At 39.9% G+C, this 23,356-nt stretch overlaps 3 protein-coding genes and 1 long non-coding RNA gene across 4 annotated transcripts in view; 3 read left to right on the top strand and 1 right to left on the bottom strand.

Annotated features, from left to right (window-relative positions):
- LOC146468642 (uncharacterized) overlaps positions 1-23,356 on the top strand; it is a 132,687-nt gene that overhangs the window by 94,775 nt on the left and 14,556 nt on the right. The gene's annotated exons all lie outside the window — the stretch shown is intronic.
- Positions 995-8,877, bottom strand: LOC146468646 (transcription factor BTF3 homolog 4-like). Its single transcript, XM_085124385.1, has 9 exons — positions 8,743-8,877; positions 7,879-7,941; positions 5,255-5,368; positions 4,392-4,443; positions 3,419-3,475; positions 3,106-3,143; positions 2,462-2,513; positions 1,866-1,925; positions 995-1,251 (listed from the first exon to the last, which is right to left on the bottom strand). The coding sequence occupies exons 2-9, from the start codon at positions 7,930-7,932 to the stop codon at positions 1,205-1,207; spliced, it is 474 nt and encodes a 157-aa protein (XP_084980511.1). The 5' UTR covers positions 7,933-7,941; positions 8,743-8,877; the 3' UTR covers positions 995-1,204.
- Positions 9,757-14,811, top strand: LOC146468647 (uncharacterized). The gene is made up of 3 exons (XM_085124192.1): positions 9,757-10,578; positions 11,480-11,532; positions 13,619-14,811. The coding sequence occupies exons 1-3, from the start codon at positions 9,968-9,970 to the stop codon at positions 14,332-14,334; spliced, it is 1,380 nt and encodes a 459-aa protein (XP_084980318.1). The 5' UTR covers positions 9,757-9,967; the 3' UTR covers positions 14,335-14,811.
- Positions 19,892-21,863, top strand: LOC146468648 (uncharacterized). Its single transcript, XM_085124212.1, has one exon. It carries the CDS (start codon positions 19,929-19,931, stop codon positions 20,613-20,615), a length of 687 nt encoding a protein of 228 aa, XP_084980338.1. The 5' UTR covers positions 19,892-19,928; the 3' UTR covers positions 20,616-21,863.

Genomic DNA, 23,356 nt, shown 5'->3' on the forward strand with positions numbered 1-23,356 from the left:
GACAGGGAAAATCTTCTACGAATAATGAAACAATTTACATTATTGTGTCAACAAGCCAAACTGACAGAGCTAGTTTTTGAAAAAATGAAATGGTCAATTTTAAAGTGCCCCTAACCCTTCAATTTGTTTTCTTTTGGTAGATTTCCATATCTTTCAAGAACTCATTTTCGAAAAATTTTTTGAGAAATATTGACTCCTTTTTTATTACGAGCGCTAGAAGTGAAGGCAGTCTTGTCGACATTTTCACCTATCGTTCGCATTAGTCCCCCACTCGGCCAAATATGAAGCGTGACGTAAGAAAAGGACATCGTGCAAAAATATCCGAAGATTCGCGGTAATGCTTCAATTGTAAACAGAGAAAATGGTTGAGAAATGTGTGGTTTTTGGATGCAGCAACTCTCGAAATGTAGAGAAAGGAATCAGCATGCATAAGATTCATTCTGAATCCTTCTGGTGTCCTTTTCTTACGTCACAGCTAACGCTGTTAACGCTTCTCATTGGCTTGTTCCTAATGAGCCCACGAGACAAAAATTTGTCCAGCGGGGCTTTAAGCGCGCAAAAATTTAAAAATTTTAGTAACTTTTAGCGCTCGTAAAAAGAAAAGGATTCAATATTTCTAAAAAAAATTTTCGAAAATGGGTTCTTCACAGATATGGAAATCTACCAAAAGAAAACAAATTGAAGGGTTAGGGGCACTTTAAGCACATTGACCTTTTTCCATAGTTTTTAGTTAGTATTCATGGTTTGTCGGCAGGTAAGAAGATTTCCTAGCAAATGACAAACACCTGCTTCAAACCATCTCCCCATGGAATAGAATAGAATAGAAAAGAATAGAATAGAATAGAGTAAAATAGAATTGAATGTAAAAGAATAGAATAGAATGAATAGAATAGCAACTTTATAATTTTATTGAGGGTTGCATGTGTCAGTAACAAATGTCACTGATAAACTTGTGGTGCTCAAACCCTAACATCAACAAACCATCAACTCAGAATCAAGTTCCCATTAGTTTATTGAGTCCCCGAAAAACTGCTGGCATATTAAGATTACAAAGAGTGCACAGAACACTTACAAAATTTGTCTTCTCACTAACACATGTATAATGAAAACGATTACAAGGTTTGATATAGTTTGCATTCAGCATTAGCACAGCAAGATCAGCTCTTCTTTGAAACTTGTCCACAGTGCTATCAGGGATCTGTGTTTACACTCCTTCTGCCTTCGAGGGTTCATCAAAATTTTCAACTAATTCTGCAAAAAAATGAATACGGATACATGAAACATTTGAACCGCGGATGAAAGATTAAATCGACATAAAACCCTTGCAACTGAAGGTTTGGAAATGTGATCTTTATTATCCTGAAATTTCGTGAACATTTGCTTTGAATTTCTCCAAGAATTATTGATGGCTTGAGAAGCTGCAAATGCTTGATAGCGTGTTTCATCTGAGTTTCAAACATCACAAAGTTGGTTAAAAAACTAAGCTGTGCTTTTTCAACCCACTTCTAGGTGTTTGGAAATCGGGCGAAACACTCTTTCAAGTGTACTTTGATATATTACTTCAACAATAATTGTTGACCAACGATATTGAACAAGTGTAGATGACTGGTATAGGAATAGCCAGCTGCAACAAAGACAGGGGGGGGGGGGGGTTACATGAATGGGCGACATGTTGATTCTGTTGAGGCACAATTTAGTGGGAAAAAAAACTTCGGAGAAAGAGCCAAGTGTACCTAACTCAATCGGCCAGGATTGTAGTTACTCAGTCAGTCAGCTAGCCAATCAATAAAACTCAGTTGTCAAGGTAGTGAATCCCCACCCCCACCCCCACCACTCCAACTTTAATGAGTTTTTGAAAGCCATACCTGGGACATCATCATCATCATCATCACCAGCTTGACCAGACGGCACATTACCAACATCAGCTGCAAAAACAAATGTCAATATAAATAACGGAATAATAATCTACAATGAAGAACAACACACACTGTGGGTAGGGATGGTGCAGTGGTCAGGGCTAGTTTGATTCCCAGCATTGTTGCCATGTGTGGGTTGAGTTTGTTGTTAGTTCTCGTCCCTGCTCTGAGGGTTTTTCTCTGGTTTTCCCCTTCCTCCATGAAAACCAAAACTTCCACATTCCAATTCGACTCTTCCATTCCATCCATTCCAATTCAATTTGAATGCATGAATAAGCACCCTCATTTTAAAATTTCGATGTCATTGTCTCCTTCACAGTATTATATTGTCATGCTGCACATTTTTTTTTTACTTAAATAAATAAAATAAATATACAAATAAAGATAAATAAAGATGTTTTGGCATTTCTCTTAAAAAAAAGTACTTAAGGGTGAACAGCTTAATTAAGGGCAACACCAATCAGTGTTTGTACTGTTAAGATAGTGTGTATTTGAGGTGAAAGGTACTTTTTGGTGTAAATAGGGTAATATATTTATGTACTTACGAGCTGGGAGTCTCTCTGCCAGACTCCTCAGACTGGACAAGCTATCACTTCCCTTTCAAGACAAAATGCAACAAGTGAAAAAATTTTAGTTTGCACTTGAGAACCAAGACATTCTGTTGGGTAGAAGCTACAAAAACAAAGCAACAAGGGGCCAGATTATCAAAGCCTTCCTAAGTCCTTCCCAACCCAAAGCAAATGGTGAAACCATTTAAATGGTTTCACCATTTGCTTCAACGTGCATTCAACACAGTTGTGGAACCAAATGTCGGGGGCATTTGAGCAGGTTGTTCTGACAACATTGTTGAAAGCACAAAAAAATGTTGAAAGCTTGTTGAAAGTGTGTTGAATCAAATTTAAATTGGTTTAAACTTCCATTCCCCATCGCTCCAACATTTCCTTTGTTCTTGAAAATGTTGAATGGCATTCAAACCGTTTGAACACTACTTTCATCCGACATTTGCCCAACATCTGTTCAACTTTTGTTGAAGGAATGTTGAGCAAATGTTGAAACCATTTAAACGAGCGTTAAGAGACATCTCAACTTATGAAGGCTTTGTGAATCTGTCCCCAAAGCTATTGTATACAAAACTGCAGCAAAACAAACTGCTAATAAAAAAAACAGATGATTAATTAAGTGTACTTACCAACTGATTCAAAATTCCAGGAAGCAATTCAGTGATAGCTAGGGGAAAAAAAAAGGAATTGCATAGTGCAACATTAGTTTAGTTAACAAAAAAGTTAATTTAAAATTGCAATGATAGTCACAAGGCATAACACGTGCCCCTACGACTGCCCCGCAGATGGCATGCGGCATCAGAGATGAATGCTGACCGCATTGGCTGAGATTAACTTTGCTCAAAATACATTTTGCCAAATAAGGGTGTAGATTTTCACCATAAGTTAAATTAAAAGCTATATTAAAATGGCATATAAAGAGTGTGGTGCATGTCGACTTACTCTTGGTTTCGGCTTGCCCTACCACAGCAAAAGTATTGGCCCCTAGGGAGGCTTGAACTAGATAAAAACAAAACAACACTAAATTAACATTCAACATAGAATTTCACCAAATCCACTACCATATTTATTTGATTAACCGCCCACCTTCAAATGAGCGCCCACCTCGAATAAGGGCCCACCCGGAATACCCAAAAAGTTAATAAGCGCCCACCCTCGAATAAGCTCCCACCCCACCCCCTCCCAACAAAATAACATTTCTGTCATTTCTGTACAGGCCCAGCATGAAGTAAGGGGAACATCAGTTGTGTTCCAACTTGGTTTTAGATACAGTAGTCAATGGACTTTTATATTGTTTATGGCTTGTTTATGTTAGCTTTTATACTTTGTTTTGTCTTGTTGAAGAGAAATTATCCCTTGTTTTGTTATTCTCTAAAAATGTCCTCACTTCCTGAAAATGTTGCCGAATAATAAGCGCCCACCCTCGAATAAGTGCCAACCCTCATGGGCCCAAAATTAAATAAGCGCCCGGGGCAGTTAATCAAATCAATAGGGTACCTGTAGAAAAGTGTAGAAAAGATAGCATAAGGCTTTATTGTGGAAAAGATCTGCCTTTTTGAAAAATCAGGCTGCCAAACAGGGCACAAAATACAGTGGCCTATATGGTCTGTGCTGTTACAGATGAGAAAATGATGCCGTAAAATGACGCCACAACAGGTCTTACATTTGAAGGGGTGTTTGGAAAAAAAAACCCTTAGTGACTTCTGATAAACTTCTAGATTCTCCTTCCAAATTGCCTTGTATTCACTTGTGAAACAAAAGGAGAATTTGACCTTACATCAAAGTCACTAAGGGCCTTGCTCCCCACATCCATTTATTTGTGCATTCCAATGAAGTTTGAGGGATTGATATCCATGCCTTAATTACATGTAAACATAATCCCTGCTATTTACAGAAACAAAAAGCATTTGCCTACCTTTTGGATTATTAAAATGAATAACCAAACCATCTTCCTTGATCATGTTCACCTACAAGACAATGATTTACACTTCTTTAATTTATCATTAAAACTAAGCAATGAAACAACCAATTCTTAAGACTAAGTTCCTTTATGGGCAAGCTTTGCTAAGTTAACTTGTGTGACCTTAAGTTTAAATTTTTTTGGTTTCAAATTTTTCAAACCAGTTTAAGTTTCATTTTCCTTTGTGCAGTATTCATTACCATAATCTTAGACAAAGGGAAATATATATCAAACTGGTTTGCAACATTTAAAACCAAAGAAAAATTGCACCACTTGTAACACAAGCCTCCATGCTGTTCCCAGATGTAACCACAAGTCATTTGGTGATTGAGCCTTTGCACACTCGGCCCCTTTTCTCTGGAACAATCTCCCTTGTGAAATAAGACAAAGTCCAACTCTAAATGTGGTTCGATTCATCTTAATCATATATGTTTTTATTTTTTTTTTAATTATTCTATTTTTATACATGCTTAAATTGTAAAGCACTTAAGAATATTTTATAATTTTAATGCTATATAAATCTAATTTATTATTATTATTATTATTATTATTATTATTATTATTATTATTAGTACGATTGCATATTTAATTTTAGTTTCCCTTGACAATGCCGCCAAGATGTCGCCGAAACGTAGGACTTTTCTTTCGTTAGTTTTTGCCTGTATATGTTTATCTAAATCATTGTTGATTATTATTATTATTATTATTATTATTATTATTATTTTATTAATTATTATTATTATTATTATTATTATTATTATTATTATTATTATTATTATTATTATTATTATTATTATGTGGAAGGTAAGGTGAGTCACCTCTTCAATTCCGGGAATAGTGTTGACTGAGAGTTTCTTCAAACAATTCTGCAGCTTCTTATCATCTGTTGTTGCTGTTCTGTGTACTACCTTCTTTTTTCTCCTTGGTGTACCCTGCAATAAGAATGATCCAAGTTAACTAACAAGTACAACTCAGGCTTTCATCCGAATGTTGAAATTAAGTGACCATGCATCTAAAACCAAGCCCTTCTACAAGGTTTTAAAAGCTCTGGTCAAAAACTGCAGCAGAGAGACCACAGGACTTCCACACAACCCTTGTGCTAAAAATAATGGGTCAGTTATTAAAAGACAGTTTAGACGGTGTTTAGCAAAACCACGCTCTAAGCCATTTTCAATTTTGCCAACAGTCAGATCTAAACATTGTCTGCTGCTGATGGTAACAAGAAGGCCTGCATCCTAGGCTAGAAAACTATTTATCTACAGTCGAACCTGTATATAACGGCCACCCTCGGGACTTGAGTAACTGGCCGCTTAATACAGGATCACTAAAAATACTCACTGGGCGTGGTCTAATGTCAATTTTAATGGTGTATCATACAAAAACACTTCATGCAAGGACAATCAATACTCTTTCAAAGTGATCAATACTATAAACAAAGTTCAGTGCCAACTTGTCACTTAACGGTATAATATACGCAACATTGTGTAAAAGTACTATACAATAAATTGTCCTCTACTCTCCGACGGTATACAGTGCTCTATTTCTATGACTTACAGGTCACAACAAAATATCTTATTCTGTCATTTCATAGTTGTTACGCTTAATGTTCAATGTCACATGGCTGAAGAACAAGTTAATTAAAGAGGAATGTCTTGCTAAAGAGTGGAGCATTTTCAAAACAAACTTTCTTTAGCGTTTGTGATATGGTACTGTACTTCAGCACATTGCGGACATCTGAAAAGTGTTAACTATATTAAACGGCCGAGCATCAGCTTACAGTAGCTTTGCACATGTTCTTTCTTTATAGTGATGCTGGATCGCATTTTAAACACAATAAAATACCGCATAAAATAACATATGGCTTAGTTTCCATTCAAGGGTGGCCGCTTAATACAGGTAAAAATAACAAAGAAAGACAAACATAGGACTGCTACAGGGTGGCCGCGGCCGCTTAATAGAGGTGGCCGCCTAATACAGATAACAAATACAGCGTTTGTATGAGCAAACAATCGGGACTTTAAAAACTGGCCGCTTAATAGAGGGTGGCCGCTCAATACAGGGCCGTTATATACAGGTTCAACTGTACTTAAAATAAACCACTTATTAACAGATTTGGAGGTCGACTGATTGTCTTAAGCTACAGCCTAAGTTAGACTCTGTTTAAATAACTGGCCCATTCGGTTTACCTTGGTGTAAGAACCTGACAAGTTTTACTTTGTGTTGTAGGTTATTGTTTTCCTTTTGTCATTTTTGTTTCCTAAGTTTTACGTCAGCTGTGACTTTCACAGGTTCTTGCACCGAGGTAGAGCCAAAATATTCCTGTGTGTGGGGCTCACAGTTTCTTTATCCCAAGGGATACCAGTTCTTACATTACGTACATAAAATAAACGTAATGTAATTCATCATCACAGCTCATACAAGGACTTGGAAATGAGTTTGAAGGACCTTATGCACTACAGTCAACTCCCTTTACTGTGGACACCCTCGGGAACGCGAGTTAGTGTCCTTAATAGCAAGAGTCCATAATAGTGAGAATTTACTTCAGTCAAGCATCTGTGATTTACTTTTCTCGGGAATTAAGTTGTTGTCCATATTACCTGGATGTCTGTAATAGCAAAGCGTAAGGTAAGGACTTCCATTTACGGCATTCCTGAAACTCTACAAGTTATCAACATTAACCTTGCCCCAAAATTTTAAATTTGAACATAAGTAACGAAAGGCCTTCAAATTCAGATCCACTCCCGACACTACAACTTTAACAACAAGTCCAAAAAATGAGGTGAGACTGCTTTTTACAATAACTGTTAAAATTCCTGTGCCCCCATTGGCATATAGCCATTGTCTATTTAACAATTAGACGGCGAGCTCGAGGTTTCTTTCGGCTGATAGTTGGCGAGGGGCGGAGCCCCCTGCCAACTATCAAAGGCCATAGAAACCGAGAGCGAGCCGTCTAATTGTTTTAGCATACCTCAGTGATCGATCTATGAAGCAAAAAAATCTTTATATTTCATAAATTTTGATATATTTGTGCAATGATGCATGCTAAATCGCGCGCGCTCTGACAAACTGCCGTCTATCGATCGATAGATGGCACCTGTGTAGCCAATCAGATTGCACGTTACGCGACAGTCGGTCACTGAGGTATGCTAAAAGAGTATAGACAATAAAAATGATAACAGATGTAACATGAACACTTTCTCAACAGAACATAACGTCAAATCTGCTTGTACTTTTCTCATGTTATTGTAAAACACAAAGTGACGGCACTTTTCTATAGTCTATAAAATGATGCTAAAAAATGTTCAAAACTTGGCAATGAACCCTGAGCCACACTTAAGTACTTATGAACATTTTACGATGTAATTTTACGGTCTATAAGAGTATAGGCCATAGAAAACTGACGTTGATTTATTAAACAGTGCATAAATATTTTGGCCCTTACCTTTCCTCCTATTCTAACTTGATTTTGTAGTCTTGTTAACTTTTCTTGATTCATTCTGTTGGCCTATACAAAAATTAAACCAACATTACTGACATGCTTACTGTTGTGCCGTGCACAGCTGGTAATAATGGAATTTACCATCTGACTGACAGTATGTACAAGCAGGCTACAGATCTGCTATGTGTATGCTTGGAGACGCCCAGTTTTAATGTTGTTAATAGAATGATCTTATATTACATCTATCCAGAAATTTGACTGGCCCCTTTGCAAATACATCCAAGACACAAGGTAAAATAATACACTCATAAATGTTACAATTAATGGTCCATGCTTTCGAAAACAGAATTTATGTTGAAGATAAGTCTTCAGCTCATATAATATTTTAAGCTTGTGTCAAGGCCATTATAAACACAGTGTTTTTGCTTTAGGACGGCCCAGAGGGTGGCTCTAGATTTAATGACAGACCAAGAATATGGAAGGAGAGATTCGAAATAGCATCATTTTGGTCCAAAAACTGTATTCTGAAAAGGTGCAACTAAACTACTGGCAAAACACAGGCAAATAAACGTTCGCAGTATAAAATATACTAATTCGATTTAACTCTCAAGATTCGCTAAGAGGTGCGACATTTCCTTGTTAAAGCCTTATCACTTTCTCAACAGAGAAAATGAAAGTATATTTTCGGTAAATAACCATAGCATTGCTTGGTTCTATACTCGACTATTTAACCGAACCCAAAACAGCGTGCTCAATGAGCCTCTTCGCTCCTCGCGACGAGAGCAACATGTGAGTTTTGTTTCTCGGAAGATAAACCCTCGAGGATAATTTGAATGCAATGACAAGCAAAAGCTCGTCTTAACTTACCTCTGTGTTGTATTTTTAACAAAAAAGAAGACAAAGTCCTGCTAAAATGTCATCAAAGAGGTTTTCCTTCGCTAAACACGAGGATGACTTGATCGGCACGATGGCGTAAGAGAACAGGCCTTCATTGCGCAGGCGCCATCCAAGACCGCGTGCTATTCGCGGAAACTGGAACGAGAAAATGGAAACTTGTACCCAGTACCCTTGGGATAATTCGAGATTTGGCAAACAAGACCAAACAAGTTACAAAAACCAGGGATTTATTTTTTGTCTTTTAGCGAAAAGTTTCAATTCTATCCACCAAACTAAACTTTTGATGAGAAAATAAATTGCTTCTTGGCTGCCATACTGAAGCTAGTAAATGTAATTTTGTGTTCCTTTGTTGCTTTTTTATTATTTTTGAGTTGACTGTGAGTCGGCTTTGACGACGGTTTTTAGAGAAATCGTTCTTTGAAGCGTTCACCAATCATTCGTTTAGTTTCTAACAATCCTTCAGTATAACTCTACTCCCCCCCCCCCCCCCCCTCCCCGCCTCTCCCAACGTTTCCTCGTCCCCACTCAGTATACCCCTGGCGGGTCTTCAAGAATGCTCCAGCTCTGAAGGGCTTCTAAAAAGACCAAGAATCAGAGAATCACAGGAATGAAACTGAACTGAACCTAAAATGCCTTTTTTCAGATTCTCTACATAAAGTGGAAAACGCACGCGCCATGCAGATCAGACGATTAAAAATTTCCTTGTGGAGAGGAAACAGGGAATTTTACCTGAAGTACAAATGAAGTTCTCGGGTAAATAGCGCTATCCAAGATCTTACATACTCCACTGCAAGAAGTCCCTTTCTTGATAGTCAAGAGGTCGCGCGAAATAGACGAAAAAACTGGAGCGAACGAGCGGAGGGGGTTTAGGGAGAGGCGCCTCCCCCCAGTCTCTTCTCGTTTATTTCACCTCGCTCCAGTCTCGCTGCGCAGTGAGCGCACCCCTCTCGACTAGCCAGAAAGGGACTGCTTGCAGTCTATTACATACAGGCGTCTGACTTTATTTGATGTCGATGATATGTCAATATCATGGATTCTTGTCAGCATAGACGTGCATCAAGTCAACCGTGAATTCCCTCAATTTCCCATTGACGCAATTTAGACACTATCCAATCCCGTGTCAGTCTACAAACCAGTGCATTGTACCACAATAAAATGTCATACGCGTTAACTTCACTTCCTTGCTGGCAAAGAAATGGCACTGAGAGGTTTCGTGTTGGTGCTTTTCCTCTGTTGCCTTGACCCGACAATTGCTAAGTCTTGTAATTACAGAAGCGCCAACAGCGGCTGTCTTGATCATGAAATTTGCTGCCCTATCGATCGCGTCTGTAGGAAAAGATGCAACGGTTGCTCGTACGATTCCGAGTGTGGCACTGGCGAACAATGTTGCAGTTACAAGAGTTTAAATGGTCGCTGCACGAAAAGGTGCATATGCTCGAGAAATAGCCAGTGTGGTGGTGACAGACGGTGCTGCAGGGGCTTGTGTAAAACCAGTTGCCCTAACCCTGGACTAATTGCGGGCCTTATCGTCGGTTCAATGTTGCTTATTTCAGTGATAGCGGCGCTCTTCTGTTGCAAGTCTACCCCGTGTTACCCATACTGTCACCGCAGCCAACATATAGAAGGAAGAGTGATAGCGGTAGGTCCAGCTCCACCGATGGAAACCACAGCTACAACAGGGCACATTACGCAAGTTCAACTCCCGACAAATGTTGTAAACAATCCTACACTCCCGGCTGGTTTTAATGAACCTCCTCCTCCTTATACTGGGGCTTATTCTAAGAGCCCCGCTGTAGTTGTTAACCAGTAGTCAGGCTGTAGATTGCTTTTAATTTGAGAGACACGTCCGCAGCATAGTGGTAACGGGTCCAGCTTTTATACGTGGGACAGTATGAGCAACAAGGTTGCTGCATGTTTGTGAACTCACGGGTTATAAATTTTTAGTAGCATAATATTCCCGTTGGTTTCTTTGCTGGGATCCTAGACCTTGATTTAATTTGTAATTGAATGACTAAACATAATTACTTGGGATGTACCTCATAACTGTTTCAGATTCGTGCCGATCATAATTCGACCAAGAAATTTTTAAAACTTTAGTACTGACGCAAACGGAAATGGAAATCAGTCGCCCGTAATTGTGGTTAGTAGTGTTGACAACGGTAGCTATAGAGAGAAATAAATTAATACGTTATTTGCATTTCGACACTTTCGATAATAAGTTAAGAATAACTTTTAATTTTTGATTTCAAGTATACTTGTAAGCACTTTTACTTTGTGATTTCCGTGTGGTCTTTAGACTACAAGCAGTCACTTATTTTTCTGATAGTAATATACGACCTAATACCCTCCTACCCAGAAACTCTTTGGCCTCTTCACGCGTTCCTGAGACAACTGAATTTTTTTTTCTCCGAAAAGAGAACTGGAGTGTTTTGAATCAATTGTAATCCAGTTAAACATTTGTTCCTCCTCAAGTAAAGCTTGATTCTAAAACAAACATTTTCCAAATAAGTTACAATGGAATAAATAAATTTCGTCGCAGCAACCTTCGTTCCCATTTTGCTATATGGCAAACCCCTTAGGCTAATGTTTAAGTCCTCTGAAGTGCATGGATGCAAATTTTAAAAATGTCAAGTTTGTATACAATGTTGACAGGCGAAACACAACTCCTATTAGTCGAGATTTTGTTCCTGTACCCTTCACTGTTAAGCTCTCACGAGTATGTCTTCTTCTTGACGGCTGGAGGAAGAGAAGAAGAAAAATGTGTGTGGGCCTCTGTCGTTTTGACGTGTGTTCGCACAACCAGGATTTTTATTCTTAAATAGGTCGCCCTTATAAATACATGTATCTAGGAAAGTGATTTCTGTCTCAGAGATTTCAGCAGTGAATTTTTTGGTCGGGTGGTAATTATTAGCGAGTTTAATGTACAAGCCGATTTCCTCTTTTGGTATGCTCCACAAAAGTGGTTTGCGGCCATGAAAATAGTGGCAAATACGACTACCATTTTTGTACCCATTGCGGTTCCGTGTGTCTATGGAGACATTATTTCTGTTGAATCGGAAAGAATTCTACTTTAAGAGTAGTTCTAGCATTTCTTTAAGGTATTGACGTATTGACTTGGTATTGGAGGATCGTTTCCATAGAAACCTTTGCATATTCTTTTCTCCTGTGGGATGTTTTTGTATTGTAAGCTTAAGCTTGTCACGTCCATTGAAACCAGTAAGATATGTTCTGTGACCTTGGTGTTTTCTATGAAATTGATGAAATCTGTTGTGTCTTTTAAAGACGATTTCCGAGGCTTGTTGAGATGCGTTCTGTAGGTAGACTGTTCACAACCGCTATTTTTCCGTGGGATTTTCGGGACTTGACAAACTCCCGCCATCGGTTTGTTAAGGCGAGCGCAACCTGGGGATAGTGTCTAAGCTACTGAGGGGGACCCTAGTCAGGGTACGTTGAGTGGGGGGAGGGGGGAGGAGCGCCTCCCCACTCCCGTTCCCCTCAGTAGTTTAGACACTCTTCCCAGGTTGCCTTCGCCATTAAACCAAGATGGCGGGATTTTGATCGAAGCGTACAAGTCTCGAACTGAATCTCACGGAAAAATAGGGGACTGTAAACAGTCTATTCTGTAGGCCCTTCGCAGCCTGATCTGCTTAGTCTCCCCCGCAACTGGATTGGGTTTCTGAATCTTTGTAACTATGATATAGACCCACCCACCCCTATTCTACCAGAAACAACGTAAACAGTTTTGCCATGATTTTGTTTTTCCTTTAATTTGCACCGCATTGTGGCGTATTTTACATTTTCATTCGCCACACAAACCTCCAGGTCGTGTTTAATAAGTTCCTTGTAAGTATTTTGGAAAAATTTCCTAGCTGAAACTGATTATAAATAGTTTTATCTTTCTCGGAGTTATCCGTGATTTCGGCATATTCCCCTCTAAAAGTGCAATTTCATGCTATAAAAGAGATTCTTAGTAAAAATGTGAGCAGTTTAGACTAACATAGAAAAAAAAAACGTTACAGGCATCCTTTGAAAAAGACTAGAAATTATTTCGTCGGTTAAGGCTGTCTGGCGAAAAAGTTTTCCCTCTCTCTGTGGACCTCTGTGAGGTAGGCCTCTCTTGCTTTTCGCCGGGATCCGTTGTTCAGTTGCTGGGCCGTTGCATGTAGTTACAGAGGAATTAACCTCATATCTGTGAAGCAGTGACCCGGAGAGTTTAAGTGTGTAGGAACTGCTGCTGTGGCATTAGAGTGATTAAGATTGTTAGTGGCTTGCCTGTCTTCTTTTAAGCGTTTACGAAACATACGTTTAATTTGTAACAATCCTAATTACTCTAATCACTCCCTGCTTTTCTCCGTCGAAGTTTTTCTCGCCCGTTTTGACTCTTTCCTCGTCCACACTATGATAGCTGCCCTTGGGTTACGTATGATTACTGAAGGGCTTAGACTAAGTATCAGAGGAATGTAAACTGAACCTAAAATGCCTTTTTTCAGATTCTCTGCATATTTCGAAAATGACGGAAATTTGGTACACTTTTTCTTTTCCAATGTCCGGCGGCCAATTTGGTTACGTCCGCGGCTACTGGCAGAGCAGACGGTTGAAAAATCTAACTCGGGGAGAGGAGCTTACTACCAGAGGTACATATGTAGTCCTCGGATTAATAGCGTGATCCAAGATCTTACATACAGCAGGCGTCTGTCTTTGTTTAATGTTTATGATATATGTCAATATCATGGACTTTTGCCATCAGGTCAACAGTGAATTCCCCGAATTTCTTATTGACAGGATTTAGACTGACTAAGCCAATCCCGTGTTACCAAGGCGCATTCCACCGTATCACTAACATAAGCGTCACTACGCTTCCTTGTTGGTAAAGAAATGGCGCTGAGAGGTTTCGTATTTGTGCTTTTCCTCTGTTGCCTTGACCTGACAATTGCTAGGTCTTGTTATTACAGCAGCAGCTGTGGCTATTATGAAACTTGCTGTAGCGATAAGGTCTGTAGGAGAAGATGCTACAGTTGCTCGTATGATTACCAGTGTGGCACTGGCGAAAAGTGCTGCAAAAGTCGCTGTAAAACAACTTGCACTCGCAGTTGCTCGTACGATTACGAGTGTGGCGCTGGCGAAGAGTGCTGCAATGGTCTCTGTAAGAAAGATTGCACTCGCAGTTGCTTAAGCAGTTACCAGTGTGATGATGGCAAATCCTGCTGCAGCGGCTATTGCAAAACTAGTTGCACCGATGTTGGACTAATCGTGGGCCTTGTGGTCGGTAATATATTGTTTTTCGGAGCGATTATCGCTATTGCGGCGTTCTTCTGTTGCAAGTCTGCCCCGTGTTACCGGCATCGTCACAATGGAAGAGTGGTAGCGGTAGCTCAAGTTCCAGCTCCACCAATGCAGACTACAACTACAACACGGCACATTTCGCAAGTTCAACACCCGACAGAAGTTGTAAACAACCCTGCACTGCCTGTTGGTGTTCATCAACCGCCTCCTCAATACACCCCTGTGGCTAATCAATCGAAGAGCCCACCTGGTATGCCAACCGCAGTAGCAGACAACTGAGTCAGGCTATAGATTGCTTTAAACGCCAAGGGATCTTATCGTAAGACACATCTCATGGGAGTGTTGCTAGTATAGTAAAGCTGTGGACGCGAAGTCTTTAGCAGTGTGGGACAGTGTGTTGAGCAACGAGGTTGGGATCAATTAGTTATAGTGCTCCATGTTTGTGAACAGAAGGGTGATAAATTTAGAAGCATAGCAACGTCACATTCCCTTTGTTTTCTTTGCTGGGCCCCTAGACCTTGATTTAATTTATAGCTGAATGGCTGAACATAATTAGTCGAGATGTACTTCATAACTGTTTCAAATATGCAATCATAACTCGATCAACAATCTTCAATAAACGTAAACGGCAATGAAATCGCGCGTAACTATGGTTAGTTGTATTGACAGTTTGAGTAACCAATCAAGTGATTTTCATCTTCACAGTTTCGATGACCTGTTTACAAGCACTTTTACTTCAGTTGATTTCGATTAATTCAGTTGTGATTTTCGTGCAATCTGTAGACTAAAAGCGGTCGCTTATTTTTCTTAGGGCTAGTAAGATTATTGTAAAGTTTGTTGGACGTGATGTTAAAGAAAGGTATTACTAAGCGCGAAAACATCTTAAGGATTGTATTGGTTTTCCATCTGAGAAGCGTATGTTTATATGTATGTAGCGTATGTCTGAGCTTCAAGTGTTGCAAAATAAGGCTGCTCGCCTTATATTAGACTCTTCCTGCTTATTCATCTGCATATGAAGCGCTAAAGAGACTTGGATGGAAGCCCTTAGTGCGCCGTAGAATAGAACATCATGCTGTTTTCATTTGAGTTACTTAATAACCATTTTTGCCACACGGTTCCAATCTTATTTAATGGCGATCTTCACGGTTATTGTACTAGGTCTAGAAATAATATCCGCAAATCCACTGCCAATAGAAGATGGGGCCACTGGTCATCAATTAATTTTAGTTCAGAAACCTGGAACAGAATTGATCCCGCGATAAGGGAAGCAGAGTCACTGACTACTTTTAAACGTGAATCAAAAGCCATTTTATGATCCTTTTTAGTTCTACTTTTAACTCTTGTATACATATATTTTTTCATTTCTTGTTTCTATAATTGAGGTTTTTATTTGTTCTTGTAATTTTTTAGAGGACCCTTCTGTAAACCACTTTCGTTATGTTGGTTTCTTCTTTAAAGATTACCCTCATAAACGAGAGCTTGACAGAGAGAAATAAAGACCTCTTTGGTGATTGTGTGAAACCAAGAATGATTTGCAATTTTCATACATCTGGATCTTAAATGGCAAAATCTCTTGAGGAATAGCAAGGAAAGTACTGCCAAATTTATCAACAACGAGGATGATCTGAAGAAGCTGGGTTCAAATGCGTCATGAGTAACTGTGCTTTTACTAATGTAATGGCTTCATCTCCTTTGCATTGCCCTTGTGGGGCTAGCATCTATGAGATTAATGAGGATAGGATTACTGAGATAACGTAAAGTTCCGATAGTAACGAGCTCCAAAGGCTGCTAATTCCGAAAGTAACGAGGGTCGCTACTATCAGAACTTTACGGTAGAGTTTACCATTTCTAAACATTACCTCTTCAGTCTCGAACATTTCCCACCTCAGTTTAAAATTAAGATATTGATATACAAATGCCTTCGGATAGTAACTTTGGCTTTTATACCACACATGATTTTCATAGTAGTAATGACAAAACTGAGTGCTTATCAAACCATGCAAAAAGCATTTTGTATCTTGCATTGCAACATTAGAAGTTTGTCAGCAAACTATGACAATCTTCTCCTTTTTCAGATTCGCTGTATATTTCGAAAATGAAATTTGGTACGCTTTTTCTTTTCTAATGTTGGCCAGTTATTACGGTTGAAAAATCTTCCTCGGGGAAAGAAAATAAAGCCCGCAACCAGAGGTACACTTTATTATAGGAAATCAACTCGTTCATTTCCACGCTGTTAAAGCGTTCATAAGTTTCTGCGACCTAAATTTCCATCGTTTTAATCCCAAATTCTGGATCCAATCCAGCTCCTAGACAACTCCCCATGCCAGCATGCTTGCTGGTAAAGAAATGGCACTGAGAGGTTTCGTGTTGGTGCTTTTCCTCTGTTGCCTTGACCCGACAATTGCTAAGTCTTGTAATTACAGAAGCGCCAACAGCGGCTGTCTTGATCCTGAAATTTGCTGCCCTATCGATAGCGTCTGTAGGAAAACATGCGGCATTTGCTCGTACGATTCCGAGTGTGGCACTGGCGAACAATGTTGCAGTTACCGGAGTTTCAATAATCGCTGTACGAAAAGGTGCCACTGCTCGAGCAATAGCCAGTGTGGTGGTGACAGACGGTGCTGCAGGGGCTTGTGTAAAACCAGTTGCCCTAACCCTGGACTAATTGCGGACCTTAGCGTCGGTTCAATGTTGCTTATTTTAGTGATAGCGGCGCTCTTCTGTTGCAAGTCTACCCCGTGTTACCCATACTGTCACCGCAGCCAACATATAGAAGGAAGAGTGATAGCGGTAGGTCCAGCTCCACCGATGGAGACCATAGCTACAACAGGGCAGATTACGCAAGTTCAACTCCCGACAGCTGTTGCAAACAATCCTACAATCCCTGCTGATTCTAATGAACCTCCTCCTCATTATACTGTGGCTTATTCTAAGAACCCCGCTGTAGTTGTTAACCAGTAGTCAGGCTGAAGATTGTTTTTAATTTGAGAGACACGTCCTCAGCATAGTTGTGCGGTGCAAAGTCTAACAGGTCCAGCTTTCATATCAGTGTGGGACAGTAAGTTTTTATAAAGAGCAACAAGATTGCTGCATGTTTGTGAACTCACGGGTTATAAATTTTTAGTAGCATAGCTGCATAATATTTCCGTCGGTTTCTTCACTGGGATCCTAGACCTTGATTTAGTTTGTAATTGAATGACTAAACACAAGAGACCCATAGTCTCTTGCTAGACATAATTACTCGGGATGTACTTCTTAACTGTTTCAGATTCGTGCCGAGCATAATTCGACCAAGAAATTTTTAAAACTTTAGTACTGACGCAAACGGAAATGGAAATCAGTCGCCCGTAATTGTGGTTAGTTGTGTTGACAACGGTAGCTATAGAGAGAAATAAATTAATATGTTATTTGCATTTCGACACTTTCGATGATAAGTTTAGAACAACTTTTAATTTTTGATTTCAAGTATACTTGTAAGCACTTTTACTTTGTGATTTCCGTGTGGTCTTTAGACTACAAGCAGTCACTTATTTTTCTGATATTAATATACGACCTAATACCCTCCTACCCAGAAGCTCTTTGGCCTCTTCACGCGTTCCTGAGACAACTGAATTTTTTTTTCTCCGAAAAGAGAACTGGAGTGTTTTGAATCAATTGCAATCCAGTTAAACATTTGTTCCTCCTCAAGTAAAGCTTGATTCTAAAACAAACATTTTCCAAATAAGTTACAATGGAATAAATAAATTTCGTCGCAGCAACCTTCGTTCCCATTTTGCTATATGGCAAACCCCTTAGGCTAATGTTGAAGTCCTCTGAAGTGCATGGATGCAAATTTTAAAAATGTTAAGTTTGTATACAATGTTGACAGGCGAAACACGACTCCTATTGGTCGAGATTTTGTTCCTGTACCCTTCACTGTTAAGCTCTCACGAGTATGTCTTCTTCTTGACGGCTGGAGGAAGAGAAGAAGAAAAATGTGTGTGGGCCTCTGTCGTTTTGACGTGTGTTCGCACAACCAGGATTTTTATTCTTAAATAGGTCGCCCTTATAAATACATGTATCTAGGAAAGTGATTTCTGTCTCAGAGATTTCAGCAGTGAATTTTTTGGTCGGGTGGTAATTATTAGCGAGTTTAATGTACAAGCCGATTTCCTCTTTTGGTATGCTCCACAAAAGTGGTTTGCGGCCATGAAAATAGTGGCAAATACGACTACCATTTTTGTACCCATTGCGGTTCCGTGTGTCTATGGAGACATTATTTCTGTTGAATCGGAAAGAATTCTACTTTAAGAGTAGTTCTAGCATTTCTTTAAGGTATTGACGTATTGACTTGGTATTGGAGGATCGTTTCCATAGAAACCTTTGCATATTCTTTTCTCCTGTGGGATGTTTTTGTATTGTAAGCTTAAGCTTGTCACGTCCATTGAAACCAGTAAGATATGTTCTGTGACCTTGGTGTTTTCTATGAAATTGATGAAATCTGTTGTGTCTTTTAAAGACGATTTCCGAGGCTTGTTGAGATGCGTTCGGTAGGTAGACTGTTCACAACCGCTATTTTTCCGTGGGATTTTCGGGACTTGACAAACTCCCGCCATCGGTTTGTTAAGGCGAGCGCAACCTGGGGATAGTGTCTAAGCTACTGAGGGGGACCCTAGTCAGGGTACGTTGAGTGGGGGGAGGGGGGAGGAGCGCCTCCCCACTCCCGTTCCCCTCAGTAGTTTAGACACTCTTCCCAGGTTGCCTTCGCCATTAAACCAAGATGGCGGGATTTTGATCGAAGCGTACAAGTCTCGAACTGAATCTCACGGAAAAATAGGGGACTGTAAACAGTCTATTCTGTAGGCCCTTCGCAGCCTGATCTGCTTAGTCTCCCCCGCAACTGGATTGGGTTTCTGAATCTTTGTAACTATGATATAGATCCACCCACCCCTATTCTACCAGAAACAACGTAAACAGTTTTGCCATGATTTTGTTTTTCCTTTAATTTGCACCGCATTGTGGCGTATTTTACATTTTCATTCGCCACACAAACCTCCAGGTCGTGTTTAATAAGTTCCTTGTAAGTATTTTGGAAAAATTTCCTAGCTGAAACTGATTATAAATAGTTTTATCTTTCTCGGAGTTATCCGTGATTTCGGCATATTCCCCTCTAAAAGTGCAATTTCATGCTATAAAAGAGATTCTTAGTAAAAATGTGAGCAGTTTAGACTAACATAGAAAAAAAAAAACGTTACAGGCATCCTTTGAAAAAGACTAGAAATTATTTCGTCGGTTAAGGCTGTCTGGCGAAAAAGTTTTCCCTCTCTCTGTGGACCTCTGTGAGGTAGGCCTCTCTTGCTTTTCGCCGGGATCCGTTGTTCAGTTGCTGGGCCGTTGCATGTAGTTACAGAGGAATTAACCTCCCCGCCCTTGGGTTACGTATGATTACTGAAGGGCTTAGACTAAGTATCAGAGGAATGTAAACTGAACCTAAAATGCCTTTTTTCAGATTCTCTGCATATTTCGAAAATGACGGAAATTTGGTACACTTTTTCTTTTCCAATGTCCGGCGGCCAATTTGGTTACGTCCGCGGCTACTGGCAGAGCAGACGGTTGAAAAATCTAACTCGGGGAGAGGAGCTTACTACCAGAGGTACATATGTAGTCCTCGGATTAATAGCGTGATCCAAGATCTTACATACAGCAGGCGTCTGTCTTTGTTTAATGTTTATGATATATGTCAATATCATGGACTTTTGCCATCAGGTCAACAGTGAATTCCCCGAATTTCTTATTGACAGGATTTAGACTGACTAAGCCAATCCCGTGTTACCAAGGCGCATTCCACCGTATCACTAACATAAGCGTCACTACGCTTCCTTGTTGGTAAAGAAATGGCGCTGAGAGGTTTCGTATTTGTGCTTTTCCTCTGTTGCCTTGACCTGACAATTGCTAGGTCTTGTTATTACAGCAGCAGCTGTGGCTATTATGAAACTTGCTGTAGCGATAAGGTCTGTAGGAGAAGATGCTACAGTTGCTCGTATGATTACCAGTGTGGCACTGGCGAAAAGTGCTGCAAAAGTCGCTGTAAAACAACTTGCACTCGCAGTTGCTCGTACGATTACGAGTGTGGCGCTGGCGAAGAGTGCTGCAATGGTCTCTGTAAGAAAGATTGCACTCGCAGTTGCTTAAGCAGTTACCAGTGTGATGATGGCAAATCCTGCTGCAGCGGCTATTGCAAAACTAGTTGCACCGATGTTGGACTAATCGTGGGCCTTGTGGTCGGTAATATATTGTTTTTCGGAGCGATTATCGCTATTGCGGCGTTCTTCTGTTGCAAGTCTGCCCCGTGTTACCGGCATCGTCACAATGGAAGAGTGGTAGCGGTAGCTCAAGTTCCAGCTCCACCAATGCAGACTACAACTACAACACGGCACATTTCGCAAGTTCAACACCCGACAGAAGTTGTAAACAACCCTGCACTGCCTGTTGGTGTTCATCAACCGCCTCCTCAATACACCCCTGTGGCTAATCAATCGAAGAGCCCACCTGGTATGCCAACCGCAGTAGCAGACAACTGAGTCAGGCTATAGATTGCTTTAAACGCCAAGGGATCTTATCGTAAGACACATCTCATGGGAGTGTTGCTAGTATAGTAAAGCTGTGGACGCGAAGTCTTTAGCAGTGTGGGACAGTGTGTTGAGCAACGAGGTTGGGATCAATTAGTTATAGTGCTCCATGTTTGTGAACAGAAGGGTGATAAATTTAGAAGCATAGCAACGTCACATTCCCTTTGTTTTCTTTGCTGGGCCCCTAGACCTTGATTTAATTTATAGCTGAATGGCTGAACATAATTAGTCGAGATGTACTTCATAACTGTTTCAAATATGCAATCATAACTCGATCAACAATCTTCAATAAACGTAAACGGCAATGAAATCGCGCGTAACTATGGTTAGTTGTATTGACAGTTTGAGTAACCAATCAAGTGATTTTCATCTTCACAGTTTCGATGACCTGTTTACAAGCACTTTTACTTTGATTTCGATTAATTCAGTTGTGATTTTCGTGCAGTCTGTAGACTAAAAGCGGTCGCTTATTTTTCTTAGGGCTAGTAAGATTATTGTTAAGTTTGTTGGACGTGATGTTAAAGAAAGGTATTACTAAGCGCGAAAACATCTTAAGGATTGTATTGGTTTTCCATCTGAGAAGCGCATGTTTATATGTATGTAGCGTATGTCTGAGCTTCAAGTGTTGCAAAATAAGGCTGCTCGCCTTATATTAGACTCTTCCTGCTTATTCATCTGCATCTGAAGCGCTAAAGAGACTTGGATGGAAGCCCTTAGTGCGCCGTAGAATGGAACATCATGCTGTTTTCATTTATGAGTTACTTAATAACCATTTTTGCCACACGGTTCCAATCTTATTTCATGGCGATCTTCACGGTTATTGTACTAGGTCTAGAAATAATATCCGCAAATCCACTGCCAATAGAAGATGGGGCCACTGGTCATCAATTAATTTTAGTTCAGAAACCTGGAACAGAATTGATCCCGCACTAAGGGAAGCAGAGTCACTGACTGCTTTTAAACGTGAGTCAAAAGCCATTTTATGATCCTTTTTAGTTCTACTTTTAACTCTTGTATACATATATTTTTTTCATTTCTTGTTTCTTGTTTCTAGTATTGAGGTTTTTATTTGTTCTTGTAATTTTTTAGAGGACCCTTCTGTAAACCACTTTCGTTATGTTGGTTTCTTCTTTAAAGATTACCCTCATAAACGAGAGCTTGACAGAGAGAAATAAAGACCTCTTTGGTGATTGTGTGAAACCAAGAATGATTTGCAATTTTCTCACATCAGGATCTCAAATGGCAAAATCTCTTGAGGAATAGCAAGGAAAGTACTGCCAAATTTATCAACAACGAGGATGATCTGAAGAAGCTGGGTTCAAATGCGTCATGAGCCAGTAACTAACTGTGCTTTTACTGATGTAATGGCTTCATCTCCTTTGCATTGCCCTTGTGGGGCTAGCATCTATGAGATCAATGAGGATAGGATTACTGAGATAACGTAAAGTTCCGATAGTAACGAGCTCCAAAGGCTGCTAATTCCGAAAGTAACGAGGGTCGCTATACTATCAGAACTTCACGGTAGAGTTTACCATTTCTAAACATTACCTGTCCAGTCTCGAACATTTCCCACCTCAGTTTAAAATTAAGATATTGATATACAACTGCCTTCGGATAGTAATTTTGTCTTTTGTACCATACATGATTTTCATAGTAGTAATGACAAAACTGAGTGTTTATCAAACCATACAAAAAGCATTTTGTGTCTTGCATTGCAACATTAGAAGTTTGTCAGCCAAGTATGACAATCTTCTCCTTTTTCAGACTCGCTGTATATTTTGAAAATGAAATTTGGTACACTTTTTCTTTTCCAATGCTGGCAAATTATTAGGGTTGAAAAATCTTCCTCGAGGAGAGAAAACAGAGCCCGCAACCAGAGGTACACTTTATTATAGGAAATCAACGCATTCATTTCCACGCTGTTAACTACGTGTAGCGTTCATAAGTTTCTGCGACCTTAATTTCCATCGTTTTAATCCCAAATTCTGGATTCAATCCAGCACCTAGACAACTCCCCATTCTCTTCCCCAGAGCCTCCCGTCCCTCTTAGCCGGCATGGCCTTCAACTGGTTCTCGTGCCCAGCCTCCGGCGGCTAAGAGAACCAGAGGGATCTGGGGACGAGAAGGAACATTTCCGCGCTGACTGTATCTGAATCTTTCACAAATTAAGCTGGGTAAATCGTTAACAATATTTATGGTTCATGGTCGCTCTCAGAGGAGGAAATCTCAACTTCTGCCTCTTTATAAACATAGTCTTTCTCCACGGAAAACGAGACCTCCTCTGTTTTCTCTTTTAAAATTTCAGGACCTTCTTGAATCACTCCAAAATCGACAACAATAATAGCCTCCCACGCAGTCCTTTTAAGAGGACTCGTGGGGAGGAGGTTATGCGAGTTTCCTAAAAACGACTGCGTGGGAGGCTAAAACAATGGCCAATGGTATTCCAAAGCCTCCTTAAATAAGTGAGGTTCTTTTCAACTTCGTTGAAATAAGTTGTGCGCTAAATTTGTCGCCTTGAGTCAATCGCGTTGATTTCCCTCAGTTTGAAATCTTACACCCTTTTCAGCGTTAATTTCCTTTATTGGGAAGTAGCTTTTCCTTCAATTCGCTTTAATTTAAGTCGCGTTAATTTCAAGCGTTAATGTGCTGTCACGTCAAGGAACATTTAGCCTGCGTCGCAGACAGACGGACTA

This window comes from Pavona decussata, unplaced genomic scaffold (assembly GCF_977016875.1).
Source record: "Pavona decussata unplaced genomic scaffold, jaPavDecu1.1 SCAFFOLD_130, whole genome shotgun sequence".
NCBI classification, from domain to species: domain Eukaryota; kingdom Metazoa; phylum Cnidaria; class Anthozoa; order Scleractinia; family Agariciidae; genus Pavona; species Pavona decussata.

Coding starts and splice junctions, on each gene's coding strand:
- LOC146468648 (XM_085124212.1), top strand. CDS start 19,929: ATGGCGCTGAGAGGTTTCGTATTTGTGCTTTTCCTCTGTTGCCTTGAC.
- LOC146468647 (XM_085124192.1), top strand. CDS start 9,968: ATGGCACTGAGAGGTTTCGTGTTGGTGCTTTTCCTCTGTTGCCTTGAC. Junction 10,579..11,479: donor CCCGCTGTAGTTGTTAACCA/GTAGTCAGGCTG, acceptor TTCACTGTTAAG/CTCTCACGAGTATGTCTTCT. Junction 11,533..13,618: donor AGGAAGAGAAGAAGAAAAAT/GTGTGTGGGCCT, acceptor CACTAACATAAG/CGTCACTACGCTTCCTTGTT.
- LOC146468646 (XM_085124385.1), bottom strand. CDS start 7,932: ATGAATCAAGAAAAGTTAACAAGACTACAAAATCAAGTTAGAATAGGA. Junction 4,444..5,254: donor CTATTCCCGGAATTGAAGAG/GTGACTCACCTT, acceptor ATTGTCTTGTAG/GTGAACATGATCAAGGAAGA. Junction 2,514..3,105: donor CTGGAATTTTGAATCAGTTG/GTAAGTACACTT, acceptor TTGTCTTGAAAG/GGAAGTGATAGCTTGTCCAG.